The sequence below is a fragment of the Sceloporus occidentalis genome, unplaced genomic scaffold, assembly GCF_023333645.1.
Source record: "Sceloporus occidentalis isolate IW3139 unplaced genomic scaffold, rSceOcc1.0.p SCAF_51, whole genome shotgun sequence".
In the NCBI taxonomy this organism is placed as follows: domain Eukaryota; kingdom Metazoa; phylum Chordata; class Lepidosauria; order Squamata; family Phrynosomatidae; genus Sceloporus; species Sceloporus occidentalis.
Genome location: NW_028317031.1, coordinates 3,983,069 through 4,001,932, shown reverse-complemented (window position 1 = coordinate 4,001,932; position 18,864 = coordinate 3,983,069). Strand labels below are relative to the sequence as shown.

General features: G+C 42.2%; 1 protein-coding gene across 1 annotated transcript; it reads right to left on the bottom strand.

Moving 5' to 3' along the window:
- Window positions 1-71: 71 nt before the first annotated feature.
- LOC149288488 (coiled-coil and C2 domain-containing protein 1B-like) lies at window positions 72-17,491 on the bottom strand. The gene is made up of 25 exons (XM_089491661.1): window positions 17,423-17,491; window positions 17,014-17,152; window positions 16,837-16,943; window positions 16,116-16,279; window positions 12,190-12,307; window positions 11,769-12,037; window positions 11,490-11,604; window positions 10,639-10,714; window positions 10,477-10,560; window positions 10,175-10,299; window positions 9,649-9,721; window positions 9,429-9,541; window positions 9,022-9,155; window positions 8,749-8,935; window positions 8,485-8,610; window positions 8,274-8,332; window positions 7,983-8,099; window positions 7,416-7,489; window positions 7,246-7,304; window positions 7,107-7,158; window positions 6,843-6,942; window positions 6,208-6,301; window positions 5,936-6,064; window positions 3,973-3,992; window positions 72-201 (listed from the first exon to the last, which is right to left on the bottom strand). Exons 1-25 carry the CDS (start codon window positions 17,489-17,491, stop codon window positions 72-74), a joined length of 2,733 nt encoding a protein of 910 aa, XP_089347787.1.
- Between the last annotated feature and the right edge of the window lie 1,373 nt (window positions 17,492-18,864).

The window sequence follows — 18,864 nt, the reverse complement described above, 5'->3', positions numbered from 1 at the left end:
TAATGCAAGATCACTTTTGCAGTTATTATTTGGGAGGCTGTTAATAAATGGTTACGTTAGTACATATAGCGCTATGGGATTTTCAGTGTCCTTACGGAGATGTTGATCCGCTCTGATTTCTTGCGAATCCACGTTTTACCCCCGGACGCAAGTTCTACAGATTTAAAAGCTGCCCGGAAAGTGTTTTTCTGCATTACTGATCTAGAAGATACACATGAAGAAGTATGAGCAGAGTATCTACAAAAAGGGATTCTGGTGCAAAGTTTACAATAAAAAGAGGTCTTATCACCAGAGCGATAAACCTTTGTTGCCTGGGCTGTTCGATTGGTTGCTATAGTGATAAGCATGCATAGGGACTACACGATTTGTATCTCAGGATTTTTGCCCCAACCTCAGGATGAAGGTGCTGACTCCTGTAATCACATCTAAGACTCCCAACTGGTTGCGTTGCTACCTGTATGTTATGGTCGAGATCTCTGTTTGAATGCAGATGATTCAATTAAGTGGATCTTTAAATAATGACAACTTAAGCCTTCCATGAGGCCGGTATTCGAGCCATTTGGGCAACACGTTTGGTGAGAATCTTCCAAATGGAAGAGTCTCAGAGTCGGCTCAGTTAGAAAGCTCCCAGCTATGGTGATCAGGCCGCATTTTGAACTTTATACCACAATCCCATTTTGTAGACAAGTTTGTACGTATATTTCTATCATCCGACAAAAAAAATAATATATACGTACTTCCCATATGTTCCCAGGACTGCCGCAGTTTCTCATTTGTAGAAGTTTCTACATTGTGCTATTTGTTAATTTAAAGGGACCTTGAGTTTAACAATCCGCACATGAAAAGTCCATAAATGAAATATCGGCCGACTGATCTGTTCTTATAAGAAGACACCTGTACTCTGTATTCTGTACTCTGTACTCTGTACTAGCACGTCAACGGATTTTAAATATTTTTCTATGTTCAGTCAATATAAGATTCCTTCTATACAAATGATTCCTTGTGCCCCCCTGACGCACAGACACTGTGTTGTTACTCATATGCCCCACAAGCATTACAGATATGACGATCTTCTGTTGGATTCAGTATTAAATGGTTTTTAGCCCCCGGCAGCTCTTGCAGAGGCTGAAGTTGCAGACCAAATATTAAGCTACATGTGATCTATGTCCATTAAAGTTTCTATTTTTTGTTTTTATCTTGGCACTCTTTATAATAATGTAAAGAAAATAATCCGATGTCATAAGCCAGCATGTTTAGTAAGATAAAGCCATGACTTCAGACTAACATTGTTACCATCCTATATACAATGACGTTACTGTATTATAACGCCATGGTCCGGTATGGGCTGCACCATAATGGATCCATACAATCCTGTTAGGGGGCTGTGCGTGAAAACAGGCATACGTCATGTCTGTTGAGAAATGTATTTACATGTTGCCTGATTTTGGGATATGTGGGATTCTGGCATGTAGTCTGACCATAAACTGTAATTATTTAATAGTCTGAAATATGTTCTAGAAATTGTAAATCTCTGTTTCCATGGGCAGGTCAAGTTGCCCCACTAGCAGAGACAAGTATTTGCTTCCCATGTTCTCGGCCACAGATTATCTGATGTTAGAATGACGAAAGCAATGTTTAAATACAATCGCGATTTGTATCAACGCGGTTCCATGCGCCTCGGAGGTTGGGACCGTACGCACCTCCGCTGTTATTTCCTACATGCCTTTGTAACTATGATGTCATTTGGACGATTAAACATACCCATCTGTCTTGTGTGTCCTGAATACTGTTACTTCTGTGTGTGGTGTTTTTCAGTACATGCCCTGTCGTAAGAACTTGGGAATAAAATATTCTTTTAAGTTCTTAGACCGTTTCACATCTTACTGCGTGAGTGGAGAAATCTGACCAGACGTTCAGCTGGTCCAACAATGAACGGGAAGTGAAAAGGTTCTAAGCTGTTCTATTGCTCGCCATTGTCCTGTTTTTATATTCTTCGTAATATTCCCTCTTGTGCATCCTGTGTGTAGGGATTTATCCAAATTGTCACATTAACCCCTTCATTCATTTGCAACATTTGAAGGTACGTGTCTCCCCCTGTGTTGTGTGTTAAACTATTTCTGTAATTCCCATGTTGCTGATGTGTTGCTAGTCAAATGCGACTGTAATCCCCGCAGAAAGCTTTCTCCTCTGCTAGGGCGTATTTAAAGGGTTCTCTTCATATAGAACAATTTACAGTTTGTGTGTGTATATATATGTCCGTATGTGTGTTGGTAGGTATGTATATATGTATGTGCGTCCGGACTACGTTCTGGTTACAGCGGGCAACCACTGACATCTCCAGGTGTCAAGATGCTCCGGCTATGTGTTGAGGAAACTGCAGCCAGGAGCAACAAGAGAAGCAGAAATTGTCTAACTCTTGGCCATACTTTCCCTTGCGATTTTTGTATACTCTGCTCCTGGGTATATGTCAGTGAAACTGCACTTTCTACAAGGTGGCAAATGAGTCTAGCAGCCTATTGGGTGTGATGGGTCACCTGATGGGTCTTAGTGCATGGCTTGGCAGGGGTTAAGGTATCTTGCTTGGTGCATGCAATAACCCGCTGAGCAAATTCACCTAATCAATGTTTTTGTATGGCTGTAATAACATTTAAAGGGAAAAGGACCGGCTTTCTTCCATGCGGTGCGATAATACAAACACGTTTTGCGACAGACTTACATAAGGTCATTGGTATACATATCTTTGTTTCTTCTCCCGTCCGATTTGAAGTTTGCCTCAGCTGTAGTTCAGTGTGAGAGGAAACCGACATGTGAGTTAATACATGGCACGGCTGCCCAGCATCTGGGGAACACATCCCTGCGAATCCTTATACCTCGCTTTTTATAATGCAAAGCAGAATTCATTTGCTAACCATTTGCTTGCATCGGTGGAATGACTTAATCACTGTTACGTGAGTTTTTGTTTTCACTATAAAATGTATTTTCCTTTAATAAAAATCTATTCTATTTTGTAATGTAATAAGTAACATTGTATTTTCTATCACATTCTAATAAGGTTATCCTGGTTCTAATATTGGAACAGCCATATTTAGTTACATTGTTACTTTACTTAGCAGAGAGAGTTGTTTCATCTCATCGACGTCACTATACATAAGGGTCCATAAGTTCACGCAGTGAACTTATCCTGAAGGAAGAGCTTGGCTGGCCCTGTACAATGTATAGTTATATTAGTGATATTTCTTACACACAGCATTATGCATGATACAGAACCAGCTCAGTCGTCCTCGCTGGACAAAATTGCCATTGTTGGCCCATAATGAATAGTGAAGCAGGAAAGCACAACTCTCCTGAAACCCTCCCTTTAGTGAATAAACCTCATTTTCTTTGTATGGAAACACCACGTCCCCTCTCCGACATCGGCACAGAAGACAGGTCCATAAACGCAAACATGATTCTTAAGGGTTATTGGTGAAGGATTGAGCATTATGTCTAAAGCATGCGTCCCAAGTGGCCCGTGTTGCGAATAAAATCCCAATGTCCGTCGCTTCCCCCAACGTCCCTCTTTTCAAGGAGCTCAGCATGTTTTGGGAGTGTGAGCGCATTTCAGTCCCCTTTAAAACTGCTCCCCCTAAAAAAGTGCCCCTCTTTGGCTATTTCAGCGTTTCTCAATGTAAATTTGCTCTTATTTTCCCCCTTGAATTGAGAACCCCCCCGGGGAAGGAAAAAAGCAACACATAAAAAGGTGCACCATTTACATTTAATACCATATACATAAAACATTTGCATGTACCGACAATAAATAAAGATGGCTTTCTCTAACAGTCTGAACAATGATTCACGCATGGCACAAACATCTTTACCCTCAACTATGAATAAATTAAAGGTATTAACCCCCCCCCCTTGCAGCGAGAGACCTGCACACATTGAAATGCAGGTATTCCTGCCGCTGAAGGGGTTCCTTTGCGTAAGACTTACTTTACTACTACGATTACAGCCTGCTTAAAAGAAAAGGCACACCGAATGGACGAAGCTCTAGCGGATGACTTACTGGACAAAACCAGACTAATGTGATTAAAGGCACTTACAGTGAAACTTTGTGGGCTCTGGTGGAGCTCTGCTTGGCCAAAAAAGAAAAAATATTCATGGAGTGTCTTTGCAGCCATATAACAGCGGGAGAATTAAAACATTCCCTGCCGGGCGGTGATAAGATGCAGCCCCCCCCCTGGTTTTTCTGTAATGTTGACTTCAAGGTGAGCGACGCAGCCTGGAACTGGTTAAAAGAATGAGGGCATTGAGAATGAAGAGGGCATCGCACAGGGTTGGATCAAGTTAGTAGCTCTTTGTGGAGGCTGCGAGCTCGGTTTGATGTTAGATTATTAAAAGGCGCCATAAAACACTCTACTCATAGCAGCACGAGACACACGCCCAGGCAGAATCTGTTTAATCGGGTAAAATTCTCCCCATTCATGATTTTGCAGGGAATGCTTAACTGTCGTTTGAACGTGGATTGGTGTTGCTACGCATTAAACCCTTGGAGGAAATAAACACCCAAACCGGCCAATTTTAATGTTTCTGTGCGGTTAAAAGTAGAACTGCACATTTAATGGTTTATGAGCTATGTGATGACACAGCAGGTGCCAACTAAGCAGAGGTTTAGTTCAAGTTATTTGACATTCATGTAAGAGACCTTTTTAATGGAGCGTCTAGAAACAGCAATTACTATGAATAGGAGATGTTTGTTATCGTGTTGATGGAAGGGACCCTGATTGTTGAGCAGAAAAAGGACATAAACTGCAGCGCAGATTTCAGCACCAGAACAGCAGCAGTGATTTCACAATCATCGGATTTCCCCAAGAGGGTTGCTGCCTGCGTTTGGGACTCGTTACCCTCCTTACTTGCCAAGGGGCCGAAAGCCCAGTAACCTGCCCCTCCGACAAATAAGTAGCAGCAAACGGACATTCTGAATCCTCATGTTGTGCATCAGTCACTAAGGATCCAATAGATCTTCATGTACATTCAATACGACATAAGCCATTGTGTGCACATCGCCATCCTGTGCAAAAAAGCTCTGCGGCTGTATGGGTTAGTAAGGTTTTCATGATAAGTGCAGGGTTGTGGTCTGCATTGCTATGGAAAGTTTACTATTAATTGAGTTGCTTAACTGCCTTTTTTCACTTGCTTTGTTGCTGTAGTATATCCTAAAGATTAGACGGATATTCTTCAGTCTTTGGTATATAAACCCATTTACTGGCCTGCAGATCAAAGCGTCATATAACACTCAGCTGGCTCTTCAGGGTTTAAAGAGTAAAAAGGCAATGTCTTCATACGTAGGACACCCTCTGGCTTTGCCCCTTTTTCTGTGTCTTACTGGAAGGAAAAGAAAAAGTGCGTATGAATGAGCTGAGAGAGAAAACTCTCATTCTCAAACCTTCATTAGTGGCTACTTCACCATTTCAGATGAACTCTTAGAAGATCAAGTGGTAGTGAATGTACGTAGCCTTGCACCCACTTATTAAATGCAGCATGTTTCAGAATGGGGAAGGGTCTAAGGCTGCTGGTAACGAGGGGCAGAAGCCTACAGCCCAACGCATATTAAATGGCCGGTGAGCTTCTCCTGCATCAAGGACTGTGTTGGGAACAAAAGTCCTAAGGAATGATTCTATGTGATACGACGACAAAGCAGGGGCAGACATTATTAAATACATTGGTAGTGTTATGAACTATTTAAATGTTTTATACATGTAACCATAACATGGGAAAACTGGCAAAAGTATGCGCTCTCATATCTTAGCTTTCAGAGTCCGTGAAATTATTGTCTCCAGGTCATAGGATTTCTATTCTATCGGTTAGAGAACAGCTTGGCTGACAGGCTCTGATCTGACGCAAGTAGCCAAAGATATTCATAGATTACAGAATAAATAAATTGTATATTGATTACCTTGCGAGGAACCTGGTCCATTACCAGCCACTTTTCTGTTACTGTCTGATGATCCTGACCATTGAGGGGCTCCCTCAGTCGGACTTTAACCTCCAACTTACCCCCTGTAGGCTTCCGGCCATCAAACACCTGAAATAAAAAGTTTTGGTTTTCTAATGGTTCAGACTTTACATACTATTAATATCCCTTGTCACAAAAATAGCATAAATGCTATGTTTATATATAATAATGAAATCTATATAATCTCACGAGGAGCTGGAATAAATGATTACCTCTACAATCTCTCGGATCTCACACTGTGTTTCCAGCTTGTCTAGTTTCAGATTTGCTGTGCCGATCTGCTTATCGCTCCTCAGTAAAAACACCCTGTGATGGAGACAGAAAGATTACTTCAATGGTCCATCCACCGTGAAGCTAATGAATGGGAAAAGAGCAGAACAGAAAGTTAAGGAACATTTAATAATATGATTGACACATATTTTGTGAATATGGAAAACGTCGCCTGGAACTTTCCTAACAAGAGTGTTTACATTTTTTATTTAAAGATTTTTGAGGACAAACAGATACACAATTCACATTTATTTGAGAACACCTTGTGCATGCAAAAGATCAATAGAAAAAGGCATCAAAAGGACAACAAAAGAAAATATACAGAAAAGGGAGCGCAACCTAAAGAACATAAAAGGCATAAACATTCAGATTCCCAGGTTGCTGCTTAAATAATGACCCATATGCACAAAAAACAGCGCAATCCAATCAAATACTATTTAAAAAGCATCTGAGGCATAAATATTGGGGATTCCGTCACACTATTTGGCCGCCCACTATGTCACAGTACCAGTTACACTGAGTCTTTTTAGGTTGCGCTCCTCTTTTTCTGTATTTATTCCCCACACACAATGCTTACCCTTTGTGGAATATTTCCAGCTTGATGCCTTTTGCCTGTACGACTCGTTTAAAACCTCGATGGTTTCGGTTAATGTTTAGTTTAAACGATTGCTCGTATTCTGACAAAATGGAAAATGATGTTATCACAGAATGTCTACATACAAAAAAGCACATTAATACAGTTAAAAAGGGCAAAAAATGCATCCCATTAACAGTGGGTTTGTGTGGCCCAGTCGTATAAACTAATCTGGACTTTAACCAATGTATGGGCTGCTTCACATACCTGGGGAATTGGTGTTCTTAATAACCGAGGTTTTATTTTTCTGAGGCTGCTCCTGAAAACCAAACAGAAGGACGTTTTATTACCAAAAAGTGTCCACCTCGGGGAGACGGGCTCGATGAGAAACATAATCTATACTTACCGTACTTGGATATGGGAATTCAAACTTCACAAATGCATCTAAATCATTCGGTGCTACCCCTGCGGGGGGGACGGAAAACAAAATAAACAGTGTTAAAGGGTTAAAGTGCGGAGAGAGGAGACATGCCGCCATATTCCAGAATACAGACTAAACATCGCAGGGAGACTCACCTGACGGCGCTGGCAGGTTAATGCCTCGGACAATCATGAGTAACATTTCGGTACTGCTGAGCTCCGGGAAAATTCTGGAATAAAAAAAAAATAGAAATGCTAACGAGGCACAGATCGTCTCAAGCTAAGTGTGCTCTCCAGCCGTCACTGAACTACAGCTCCCATGATTCAATAGGAGACAGATGGCAAAAAGCTGCTATTAAAATACAGCTGGAAAGCCGGGTTCTCTTCTCCTGGTCTACATATTGCCTATACATTACCTATATATATAAAATCATTTACTATTATTGGACTTTAAAGTCTGATGTACCATTCCAAGCAACCAATCCCTTACATACAAAGTTAATTTGTTGTAACACGGTCACTTCTATAGGGTTTATTTTACTTCTGTAATGTAACCCTTCCCATATATGCATTATCATCCCCAAAAAAAGTTTAAGTCAGGACAAACCGGGGTACAAAAAGGCTCTTGCATTAAATACCAATAAAAATGTATTCAGCTAAGCCACGCGTACCATACCAATGCCTTATCTGGGTTTGCAAGACCTAAAAAAGAAAGTCTGCTACCTGACAATCTTCAGGGTTTTGTCCTCAAAGTGGTAGGGAGGAGGCTCAAGGCCCTGAGCTTGGGACAGCTGCAGAATTTCACTATTCTTTTTGCAGTCCTCGGCCATCTTCTCAAACCTGCAGAAAAAATAGTTCTTGGGTGTAGAGATGCCTATGGCAGAGAAGGGCCGATCTTTTAAGCATCAACTACAACGGGATCTAAGAGTTTGCCTTTCTACTAAAAAGGGTACGTTTTGGGGGGGGCTGGTCCACATTATCTGAGAATAAAAAGAGTAAAAGGAGAGGACTTACCGCGTGGTTTCAGCAACATTGCCCATTTGTGTAAACTGTTTGGAGTAACGCATGCATTTCTAAAAAAATAATAAAGAATAATAAAACAGCAAATGAAACATTCATATTTACATAATTTGGACTTAAAATGTAGTATTTTTGTCCAAAAAAATTAATGGTACATGGAGGCCTGTGAACAAGCTGTAGGGTGATGATGATACTTGCTCCACACCTCAGTTTGCTCCTGAAGCATTTTCAGTAGATGAGCGTAGACTTCATCTGTATTCTGAGGCGGTCGGGTGTCTTCAGCTTCAATTACAACAAAATCATTGTCCTCATCCATTGGAAGAGAGGGTATCTGGAATGTCAAGTCACAGATTGGTAATGTGACATTTCATAAGATCTCAGAGGAACATTGATAGGACTATATGAATTAACATTAGTTGATCCGACAGGGGTGTGTACGGTTACTTTGTTAACAAGGTTTCATCCTGACCTTAGAAATGTCTACTGGTTTCCCACTTTTCACTTGGTCAATGTAGGCCTGCAGGGTATGGGACACTCTCATGTGCTGCTTGGCCTTCTCCAGGTCATTCTGCTGCTTGGCCTGCAGAGCCGCTTTCCTGTACAGCATCTTCCGGTTCTCCAGGAACTCCAGCTGATCCCGTGCTGGGAGAAAATCTCTATTAGCGGGGATTTACCTCGGGGAAAGGGGTTGCACCGATGTTTGGATTTTCCAATACCTTCAGAAGACAGCAATTCCGTGGACTCCACTCCTTCTGTACTTGTGGGTGATTTGGCATGAAGGGAGGTCTCGCCATTGTATGGTATGCTTGGCACCGGTAGTGGTTTTACAAGCTGGGTGGGTTTTTGATGAACGGGCGGCTTTTCTGTATGCTGGTCCTAGAGGAAACAAGATTTATCACTGCCAGACTGGAGACTCTACATTAAACCCTTAGGGACATCTTATATGCAAAATACAGACACCACTTCCATAAAATCAATTTCATTTTTGTGTTACATAAAACCATCTCAGATTACCTATATATGTGGCTTGGGTTAAAAAAAACTAAAGATATCAAAATAACCACACACTTTATTTACTTGAAGACAAAAAATGTATCTGCGAATCGACAGAAACACTTTGGGTGAAGCCAGACAAAAATATTTACTAACCTCGTCCTCCACCTCTGCTTCTTCGGTATTTGCCAGTTTTTGGGCTGCTTCTAGTACTTTTTCCATGCTCCCTTCCCCCTCTGTGTTCTCCATGCCGGGAAGCGGTTGGAAACCTGTAAGCGGCACAGCAGTAAGCACACCAGCAAAGTAATGATTACCTGCATCAGTCTACTAAAGAGAAGATCCTGACAAGTTTAAGGTTTCAGAGGAACAAACGTACCAGGAGGAACTGGAAGCTCAGCCAGATTCACCTGTCTCCCTGCCTTGTGAGCACGGATCGTATCTTGATATTGCTAAACAGAAAGATAATATCCATAAACATAGGAAACAGACAAACCATAGAAACAACATGGAAACCAATTGCTCTTTTGGCTACTTTGCTCTGTTTAGTAAAGCATCCACCAACCAAAGGGACCAATAAAACACAAACATACTAATTGAACCATTAATTGTTTTACTAAGATGATAGAACCACAGTCAAACCGAGATCTAAATGAGATTTATACACAATCTTTAAAGTTCACCTCAGGTTCATAAAGTAAAATTTTTTTTTCATAAAGCAGCAGCACCCACTTCCCCCAAACAATTCTTTTTTCAATGAAATCTCTGTTACGTTCGCCCCCTTAAGCCGGTTACTTCACAGAGGAAACGTTGAGGCTTTATGGATAGACTCCACAATTAACCCTCTTCCCCCTCTCTATTGCCCGCATGTTTGCGTTTAACCTGTCCGTGTGTTCTCTACACACCTTGGCGATTCTCTCGTGCATCCTGGCCTTCCGCTCATCGCCGTTAGCCTTGGCCTGTTGTGCTGCAGATTTGTACTTCTCCATCCTCTGCTGCAGCGCTTGTAACAGGGACATAGCCGAAGTTCCTGCAGAGCACAAAACAACCTACTTAACATACATTTGTAATACTTGCGGGGTGAATGCTCTGCGCTGCCTTGAATTTAAAGGGGCTGTCCCACCTACTCGCCTGATTTTAACATGTCTGGCATACGTTACGATAAAAGAAGGGTCATTTTTAAATAGTATTCTTAGATGCTTCTCACCTTGAGTGCTGGTAGGGCTTTGATCATTTGGCACAGGTTCTATCTGCACTGGGGGCTTCACTTCCGTCACCCTTATATCATATTCTGGGGGGGGAAGTAAATTGGAATTAATCTTATGGCGTTCCTTAAAGAACAAACAATGCTTTCTGTAGTAACACTAACCCTCAGGAGATGGCGGCATGTTGCTAAGATCCACAGGCTGGCCACTCTCCAAAGCTTCCACCACATTGCTAAATTTCTGCCATACACAAAAAAAGGGAAATTAATAATATTCAAATATGTGAACTGTAAAGTGCTTGGTTAACTTAATGACCCTGTGTAAATGCAGACACACATATAGGAAGCTTTAACACAGTAAAAATATATATAATAAAATATATACAACTCTGAACTCAACACTCACTATACACTACTATAATATACAATATAAAAGCATACAATTGGATCTGAGTTAGAAATCTGAATCAAGTACAGGCTACATTGGTAAATTTACTTAAAATGTAAGTGAACTAATTGAATAGGAATAATTCTGTTTTGTATTAGATAGATGCCACTTGGAGATGCCAATTATTTCTGCAGTTTAATGGTATTCATTAAACTGTCCATCTGTGATGTAATTACTTGGACTGATAGCACCTGATAGTAATGGGGACCACTTAATAGACCTGAATGAGTTACTTCTAATTTTAGAAGACATCCCATTTACCTCCACAGATCAAGGAAGTATGAGTGGTGAATGTGATCGCTCTGGAGAGCGAGCATACTGTGCTTTGGAATACTTTTTCTTGGTGTTACTGAGTGCCTTGATATCAAGGACCTTCAGCGGGATTCTCTGAGAGAAGGTAGAGATTGTTGATCACTTCCTAAGCTCATTTCATCGCATGACGTGCCACACAACTCAACTGTCATTAACGCTGTTTTTCCATGACACGCCTGGCATATCAACTGTCACAAAGGAGTAAACATGATCACCATGAAATTGCACAAACTCCTCCTGTGATTTCCCCTCTTACCTTGCTAATTTTCATGTACTCCTTTGCCTTCTCCACATTTCCACTCTGTTTGGCTCTCAGTGCTGCCAGCTTGTACTCTCTCTGCCTCGTGAGCAACAGAGTCTTTGAGTCTACAAAATGAATGAATCCTATCACAAACATATGCTACATAAACCATGTTATGATTTATTCAGCGAAAATAAAGTCAAAATGGAGAAGCCATGTGTGAAAAACTTAGTACACTTTATGTGCATCTTTTTTTTGTTGGACAAAAATTGCTTTTAATATACCCAGTGGTAATCATTGTGAGTCTCATCAGTGTCAGACTGAACCACAGATGTAACACTGCCTGTCCATGTACCTCCAGTGTCCTCTGAGGATCCCAGATGCACAATAGCTTCTGTGCCATCTGCGGGAGAGGGGCTCGTGTCCTCTGACTGCTTTTCCTCTGTTCTCGTGACCGAAGGCACAGGACTTGCTTCAGGTTTTCCAGTAGCTACCGGGGGAGGCATCTCTGCTTCATTCACAACCCTTCCTTGTCTGGCAGAATTTAGCATTGACTCCAGTGTCTGCAAGAGGAGGAAATGTTGACTATAAACTTTCTAAGTATGAGGATTGAGGAAAAAGTTTTTAAACTAAAAAAAATATACATGGGCTTTGAAATGAAATCTGAATGTCATGTAACGACATGTAACGATAAATACCGGGATGTCAGACTGACCTTCAGGCCCCGTTCATAACGTCTGGCTTTGGTGTTCTCCTTGGCTTGCTTGGCATTGCTTATTGCCGTTTTGTAGTTATTGATCCTCTCCTCTAAGGTTTGCAGCAGCCCCTCACCACTGGTCTGGAAACGGAAGCGGATAAATATTTGTTCCAAAATACATTGGAAACTAGTAGTTTTTTTTTATAAAGCAAAACCTTGCAATTTATATATTTGCTCGATTATAAGATGAGTTTTTTTCCAGAGTAAATCCTCTGAAAAATACCCCTCGTCTTATAATCGGGGTCGTCTTATAATCAGACCTCAAATAGGTCTGACTATGAGACGACTAAGATCCAGATCCCCCGCAGCTGCAGGGGACCTGGATCCTCCTGTCTCCCCCCCCCCCCACTAACCGGTACTTCTGAGTCCCCGGTGTGTAGCTGGGGCAGCGTGTAGATGTCTACGGGATTCGCGTAGACAACTTCCTCTGCAGCAGGAAGGAGGTGTGGTTAGCAGCGGGGGTTGTCTGCGTCCATCGTGCAGACCTTCCCCGGCTGTCAGAGATCAGAGTTCCCCGCGTCGGTCCCGGTGCGGGGAACTCTGATCTCTGACAGCCGGGGAAGGTCTGCGCGATGGACGCAGACAACCCCCGCTGCTAGCCACGCCTCCTTCCGGCTGCAGCGTAAGTGCGTGGGATCTACACCGTGCCCCGGCTACATGACAGGGAAGTCAGAAACACCGGTAAGTTTTTTTTGGGGGGGGCGGGGGAGTGTTAAATGGGGGGCATAAGGCATTTCTGGAGGCAGAGTGCTCTGTGAAATGCCTTTTAACCCCCTTAATGCCACTCTGCCTCTAGAAATGCCTTTTTAACCCTCTATACGCCACTCTGCCTCCTGAATGCCTTAAACCTCCCTATATGCCACTCTTCCCCATAATATGCCTTTTAACCCTCTAAATGCCAGAGTGGCATATAGGGTATAAGGCGTTTCTGGAGGCAGAGTGGCACATAGGGGGTCAAAAGGCATATCAGGGGGCACAGTGGCATTTAGAGGGTTAAAAGGCATATCATGGGGCACAGTGGCATATAGGGGGTATAAGGCATTTCTGGGGCAGATGTGCATAACGGGGGGGCAGGTTGGAAAATAGAAGGAAATAAAACCAAAATATTTTTCTCAATCATAGCTTTTATTAAAAAAAAAAAAATAGTTTAGATGAATTAACATTTACTGGTAAAGCTTTTTTCCTATAGGGTCGTCTTATATTCAGGCTTTTTCTTTTTTTCCTAAATTAATATTCAGATTGGGGGGGGTCGTCTTATAATCGAGCAAATACGGTAATTTCCGTGCTCCAAACAAATTTCCCGCAGCCTGTAAAAAGTAATCACAAACCCTCAGAAGATCTGCTAGAAAGTGAGATTATTTTCTCTAAATTTGTAAATATATTCAAAGTTCACAGTTATAAGCAAAGCATCACCAGAGTAAATCTTAATTATAACCGATTCTGACCTTTTTGTCTTTTCCAATACCTGGCCGCATCTGAAGCGTACTTTGTCTCAGTAATCTCTGACCAAGGCTTCTATATAATGTGCCAAAACATACTCTAGCAGCTGAAAAAAGTATTTGGCATTTGTCATATCAAACCCATATGTATTCTGTCCAGGAATTATCAAAGACTATATTTTGATGTACACAAAACCAAGTTTGTTTTTTTAACTTAGACGGAACTTCCCCTTTACCATAAATTACAATGCATAACAACAACAAAGGACAATGAGAGTATACTGGCAGACCACATCCGGTGTGTCATGTAAATGCTGGGCATACGTTCACCCCGGGCGACTTTACCAAACGACTCTAATAACACGAGTAATACAGGCAGCCACAAAGACAAGTCCTCAACCCAGAACACGGCTGGAGGACTCTGTGTAGAATTTGAGAACCAAACTTCATTTTTTAAAGAGTCCTGGAAGGCACAAATCCATTAAGAGTAATATAAAGCGGCAGAAAACATTTGGTACTATCAGAAAAAGCAGACGTTATATGCGTCCAGTCCTGACCTAGAGACTTATCAACACTACGCACCTCTGCATGTATACAGCAAGCCTCGCAATGCAAAAACAACACATAATCCACTAATTAAACCATAAATCAGAAACAGGAACATTTCCTACTTAATGGACCCCCTCTCTCTGCGATAAACCCAGTCACACCAGTAATACGCGGCTCAAGGCAGCTGCTGATGTATGAAGATAGCGATGAAGGTACCTTGTCAATCTCATACATGATCTATCGCTCCAACAACGGCCACACAGTCCGGCAGATCCTATCTTCAGCTAAACTTCAAGAAAAATACCACAATGGTTGGATCATTTGCGAATCTCAAGGGCAATATCCAGCAACGACAGCGGATACATCTATATATATATATATATATATATATATATATCTTACTCCGAGTTCAGTTAAGTTTTCTTAGCTGTTTAGTCTTCACTGAGACTGGAGAAAACTTTCAGAAAAAAAGATGACTTTAATGGAAAGAAACCGCTGTAAAAGCTGAACCTGGGAGGGGGGCCGGCGGGAGAACAGAGTGCCCTGTGTTCGGCTCAAGGGTGTGTTCCCGAATTAGTATTACATCTACTGACCTGCGGATCTTGCAGCGATGTTTCCCTTAACATATTTGAAAGTAAATCTGACGTTTTAAATATATACACAGACCGCAGCCTTAAGCCACTGACTTCTAAAGGATTCTCCATCATGATGCTGATGTTACTTCTCATCGTTAAGAACTTCAGGGCCAGAGTGATCTGCTTTTCCCTTGTTACGAGTTTTAACCAGACCCCCACGACAGTGATCTCAGGAGGTTACAAGACTCGTCATATTAAGATACTTCATATAGAAACAGTGTTTTGATTTTTAAAACCTACCTTTTACAAAAATGTGTAAAATCTGTGTGTAAGCGTCATGGAGTCCAGTGAAAAGGAGAATATAAATGCTGGGATACGCCACATTAGTTGATCTATGCTCTCTGCGTATCAGACATTAAAGTTTTGTGGTTCTATTAATGTAAGAAATGCTATTATGTAGCCAGGCTAGTTCCACCACCTGTTGGGCAAACAGGTAAAATGCCCAGTGGGAGAGGCAGGAGATGCGAGTTCCAAACTTAAACACACAAAGAAGAGAGACATAAAAGCAAGACTTTCAACATGACAAAGTAATGCGTCAGATCGGATTAAGTACAAACAGCCACACTAAATACTGGAATAAACTGAGTGCATTCGCTCTAAAGTCAGGAAGGTGGTGTGGAGCTAATTCAACCCACAGTCAGAGTCAAAACTCCATACATGTAGCATGATTAGGAAAGATTCCCGCTAAGCAGACACTCAGCAGTCTGGGAATGTAAAAACTTTTGCCAACTTTTAAAGAGGGTTTGCAAAATATACACACTGTACGCATCATTAAACCACATTTCACTTAGTTCTTCTAGCTATTCAATTAAGGCTGTAGGCATCTCTAGCAAGTAGCCATGGGGGTATCGTGCAAACAACTCCAATTACGCTGTGCCTGGAGCAAGAGGAAAAAAAAAAAAAAGACTGTGCCTATGGGTTGCCAGGCACTATGAGAATTGTTGACTGAAAAGATAACGGCTGGCTAAAGTCTGTTCCAAGTTCCAGTATCTAAATCAAAAACACAATAAACATATCTGGCAAATGAACATGCGCCGGCCTGTCACGCTTCCTCGCGCTGTGTGTTTCTGAGAAGTCGTGCGGACAGAATACGTCTTCTGGGTTGCATCAAATGTTTTGATTTCCCTTACACAGTCCAGGAAAATTGCCGATTAGACATTTAACGTTTATATAATATATTTGACAGACAGCATATTGCTTCTATGCCCAATCTGGCATTTAAAGGGTTACTACCACAGCAGACAGCACCAGCCATTCAAACCTTACCTGTGATAATTGCTTTTTGTCCACTTCTGGGGATGAAGTCTCCGTCGCTAGCTCAGCAGGTTCTTCCAGATCAGGTGAAGATAGCCCTGAAGCCAGAGAGTCAGGATGTGGCCGCTCCACCTCCATTTCTTCTTCTCCCACCACTTCCTGTAGCTCAGCCTGCGGGGAGAGCCGCGAGATACAGAAAACTCACAACAACAACTTAAACGCGTCACGAACATTTCAGTTAAATTATTATATACACATATTAAGCTGTGCTACATGCAGCGCTGCCCTCGGGGCTTGTGGGGCCCTGGGTCAAGAAGGATCGATGTGGATCCTTTACCTTCTGGAATTGGCAGGTAGGGTTCCTGCACTCCCTGATACTCGTGGTTTCTGCAGGTCTGAGAAAAGTGAGCGCTGGACATGACATCATATCTGAACACTTAGCTTTACTGAGACCTGGACAGACCACAAGTGTGAGAGAGAAACCGAGAAGGAGTAGTAGGCAGCGGCACCGCTCAGCGTGAGGACACAGTTCAATGCTTTGATAGACCTGACCGACACTTTCTTCTTGTCGTTTTCTAGCCTTAAGCAAGTGTATCGTCACCATACAGACAACAGCTATCTGCTAGGAGAATGAAGTGTTACAAGAGTCTTCAAGTGCCAATTAACATTTCCCAATCTGTCTTTACCCTGCATAACTCTAAAAGGTTAATGAAGCCAACTCTATTTACCAGTAAATCCTCATCTTTTTCCAAGTCCTCATCTTCATCATCTTCACCATCCGAGTCCCTCATGCATTCTTGAGCCATCTTCTCTATGTGATCCATCGGGAGAGGAGCTGTTGGATGCAGACGAATTAGCTATGCCCAGTCGCCCTTTAAAGGTTCTCCTTCTTGACAATCACTCACCTCTCCCTTTGGGCTTTGCCTTTGGCATTGGCTTTGCCCCAGTCAGGGCTGCAAGTTCGGCTTCCAGATCCCCATCATCTGGGTCATCTGGAATTCCTAGCATCATCTCTTCAGGGTTGAACTCCATAAACAGTCCCATCTGGAACCAAGAGAAGCACATTCTGTCATTGCTAAAAAGGTAAAATGTAAGTGAATAACCTGACCAGGATTCCACAGCTTGTGGCAATCTGTCCCAAAGCCTGACTATGTGCAAATAACATAATATATTATTGAAGAGAACTGCTCGTAAGGGGTTGCTAACGGGTATCCCATAAATGATGAGCGGCATCTCCTGCCATCCATGCATACGCTGCTTGACAATCATGGAGTTTTGGGTCAACAAAGGTAAGAAAGCTATATATTTTTTTACCTCCTTTGCCGCTGCAGCTCCTCTGCCCTTGGCCTGGGCATTTTTTTTCCCGGCTCTTCTCCCCAACATTGCGGCTCATGGACGCCAACCGAGACTTTTGAATATCTCTATACTCCTAAAACGAAAGGAGAAATGCAGGTCGGAAATAAGATTGCGTAAGATATCGCATCAGCATAAAAACTTTGAGTTTGTGAAAGGTGTGTTGCCCGATTAGCTGCTTTGTCCCGGAATACTGAAAGCCTATAGGCTACAGTCGCCTATAAGAGTTAGTGCGGTTAGTTGTAAATAGCAGTATACCTGGATCTGCCCCGGAATATGTCTAAAGGGGTGCAAGATCTCAATCTGCCAAAACCAGCTTCTTTACAGAATCTTTGCTATAAACAGAAAAAAAAAAACTATTTTTACCACCAGACCAAAAAGGTTTAATGGGTCAACCCGAGGTGCAGGGAAACCCACTAGAGTCTCCCACAGACTAGAAACCCATGGCTTCCAAGAGTTCATTTGCCTTGGACAACTTAGGACGCCTTTCTCAATATAATCAGAGCGGTTTGTACTTGGGACAGCTCGGGGGAGCAGGGGGGGCTACACAGCGAAAGGGGAATTCACTAAGCTGCCACTGGGGTTCTAAGAGTTACCCAATAGTTTCATATGTATAATATTTAATACAGGGGTTCTCAAACTGCGGCCCTCCAGCTGCTGCAGGACTACATCTCCCATACTCCTCCGCCAGCCCCTTAGCTGAAGGAGCATTATGGGAGATGTAGTCCTGCAGCAGTTTGAGAACCCCTGATTTAATATGTGTAAAATCTGCAATTTATCCATGAATTCTCCAGCAACATTCTCTGCCACCAACTAACTACATCGCGTGTATCTATTACTTTACAAATATGTTTGTAAATAGACAGTAACGTGTATAAAAACAGATTATAGCAGAGGATCCGTGTTTACACCTGGGATACAACCGATTACCAGTATATATGTAGAGTATATCTAAACGCAGGTACCGATGTCATTTATATTCTGACAGTGTGCATTTTTTTTCCATAAAACAGGGAATATTGAAAATAATATTTCCTGTTAAGAATCATACATCAGATAGCCCCCAAGCGCCAATATCAGGACATTTTTATACGTTTCTGGCAATATAAGGAATATCCTGATTCCGCAGTATACAGTCGCTCACAATATGGTGCAAAACGCTTTTGGTTTGCTGTGGAATCACGCGGAAAATAGTTATCTGCCTGATGTATCTGAATATTTACAAAATATTAGTATATCACCCAAAAAAGTCAGGAAATCGGCATCCGGCGTAACTTACCGCTCTGGGATTCCGCGTCTCAGCCTGAGCTGGCGAATTGTTCTGTACCGGGATACCGGAGGGAGAGCAGCACCAAGAGATCTCCGATCACACGGGTGACCCTGCTGGAGGGTGTTGTGTGCTG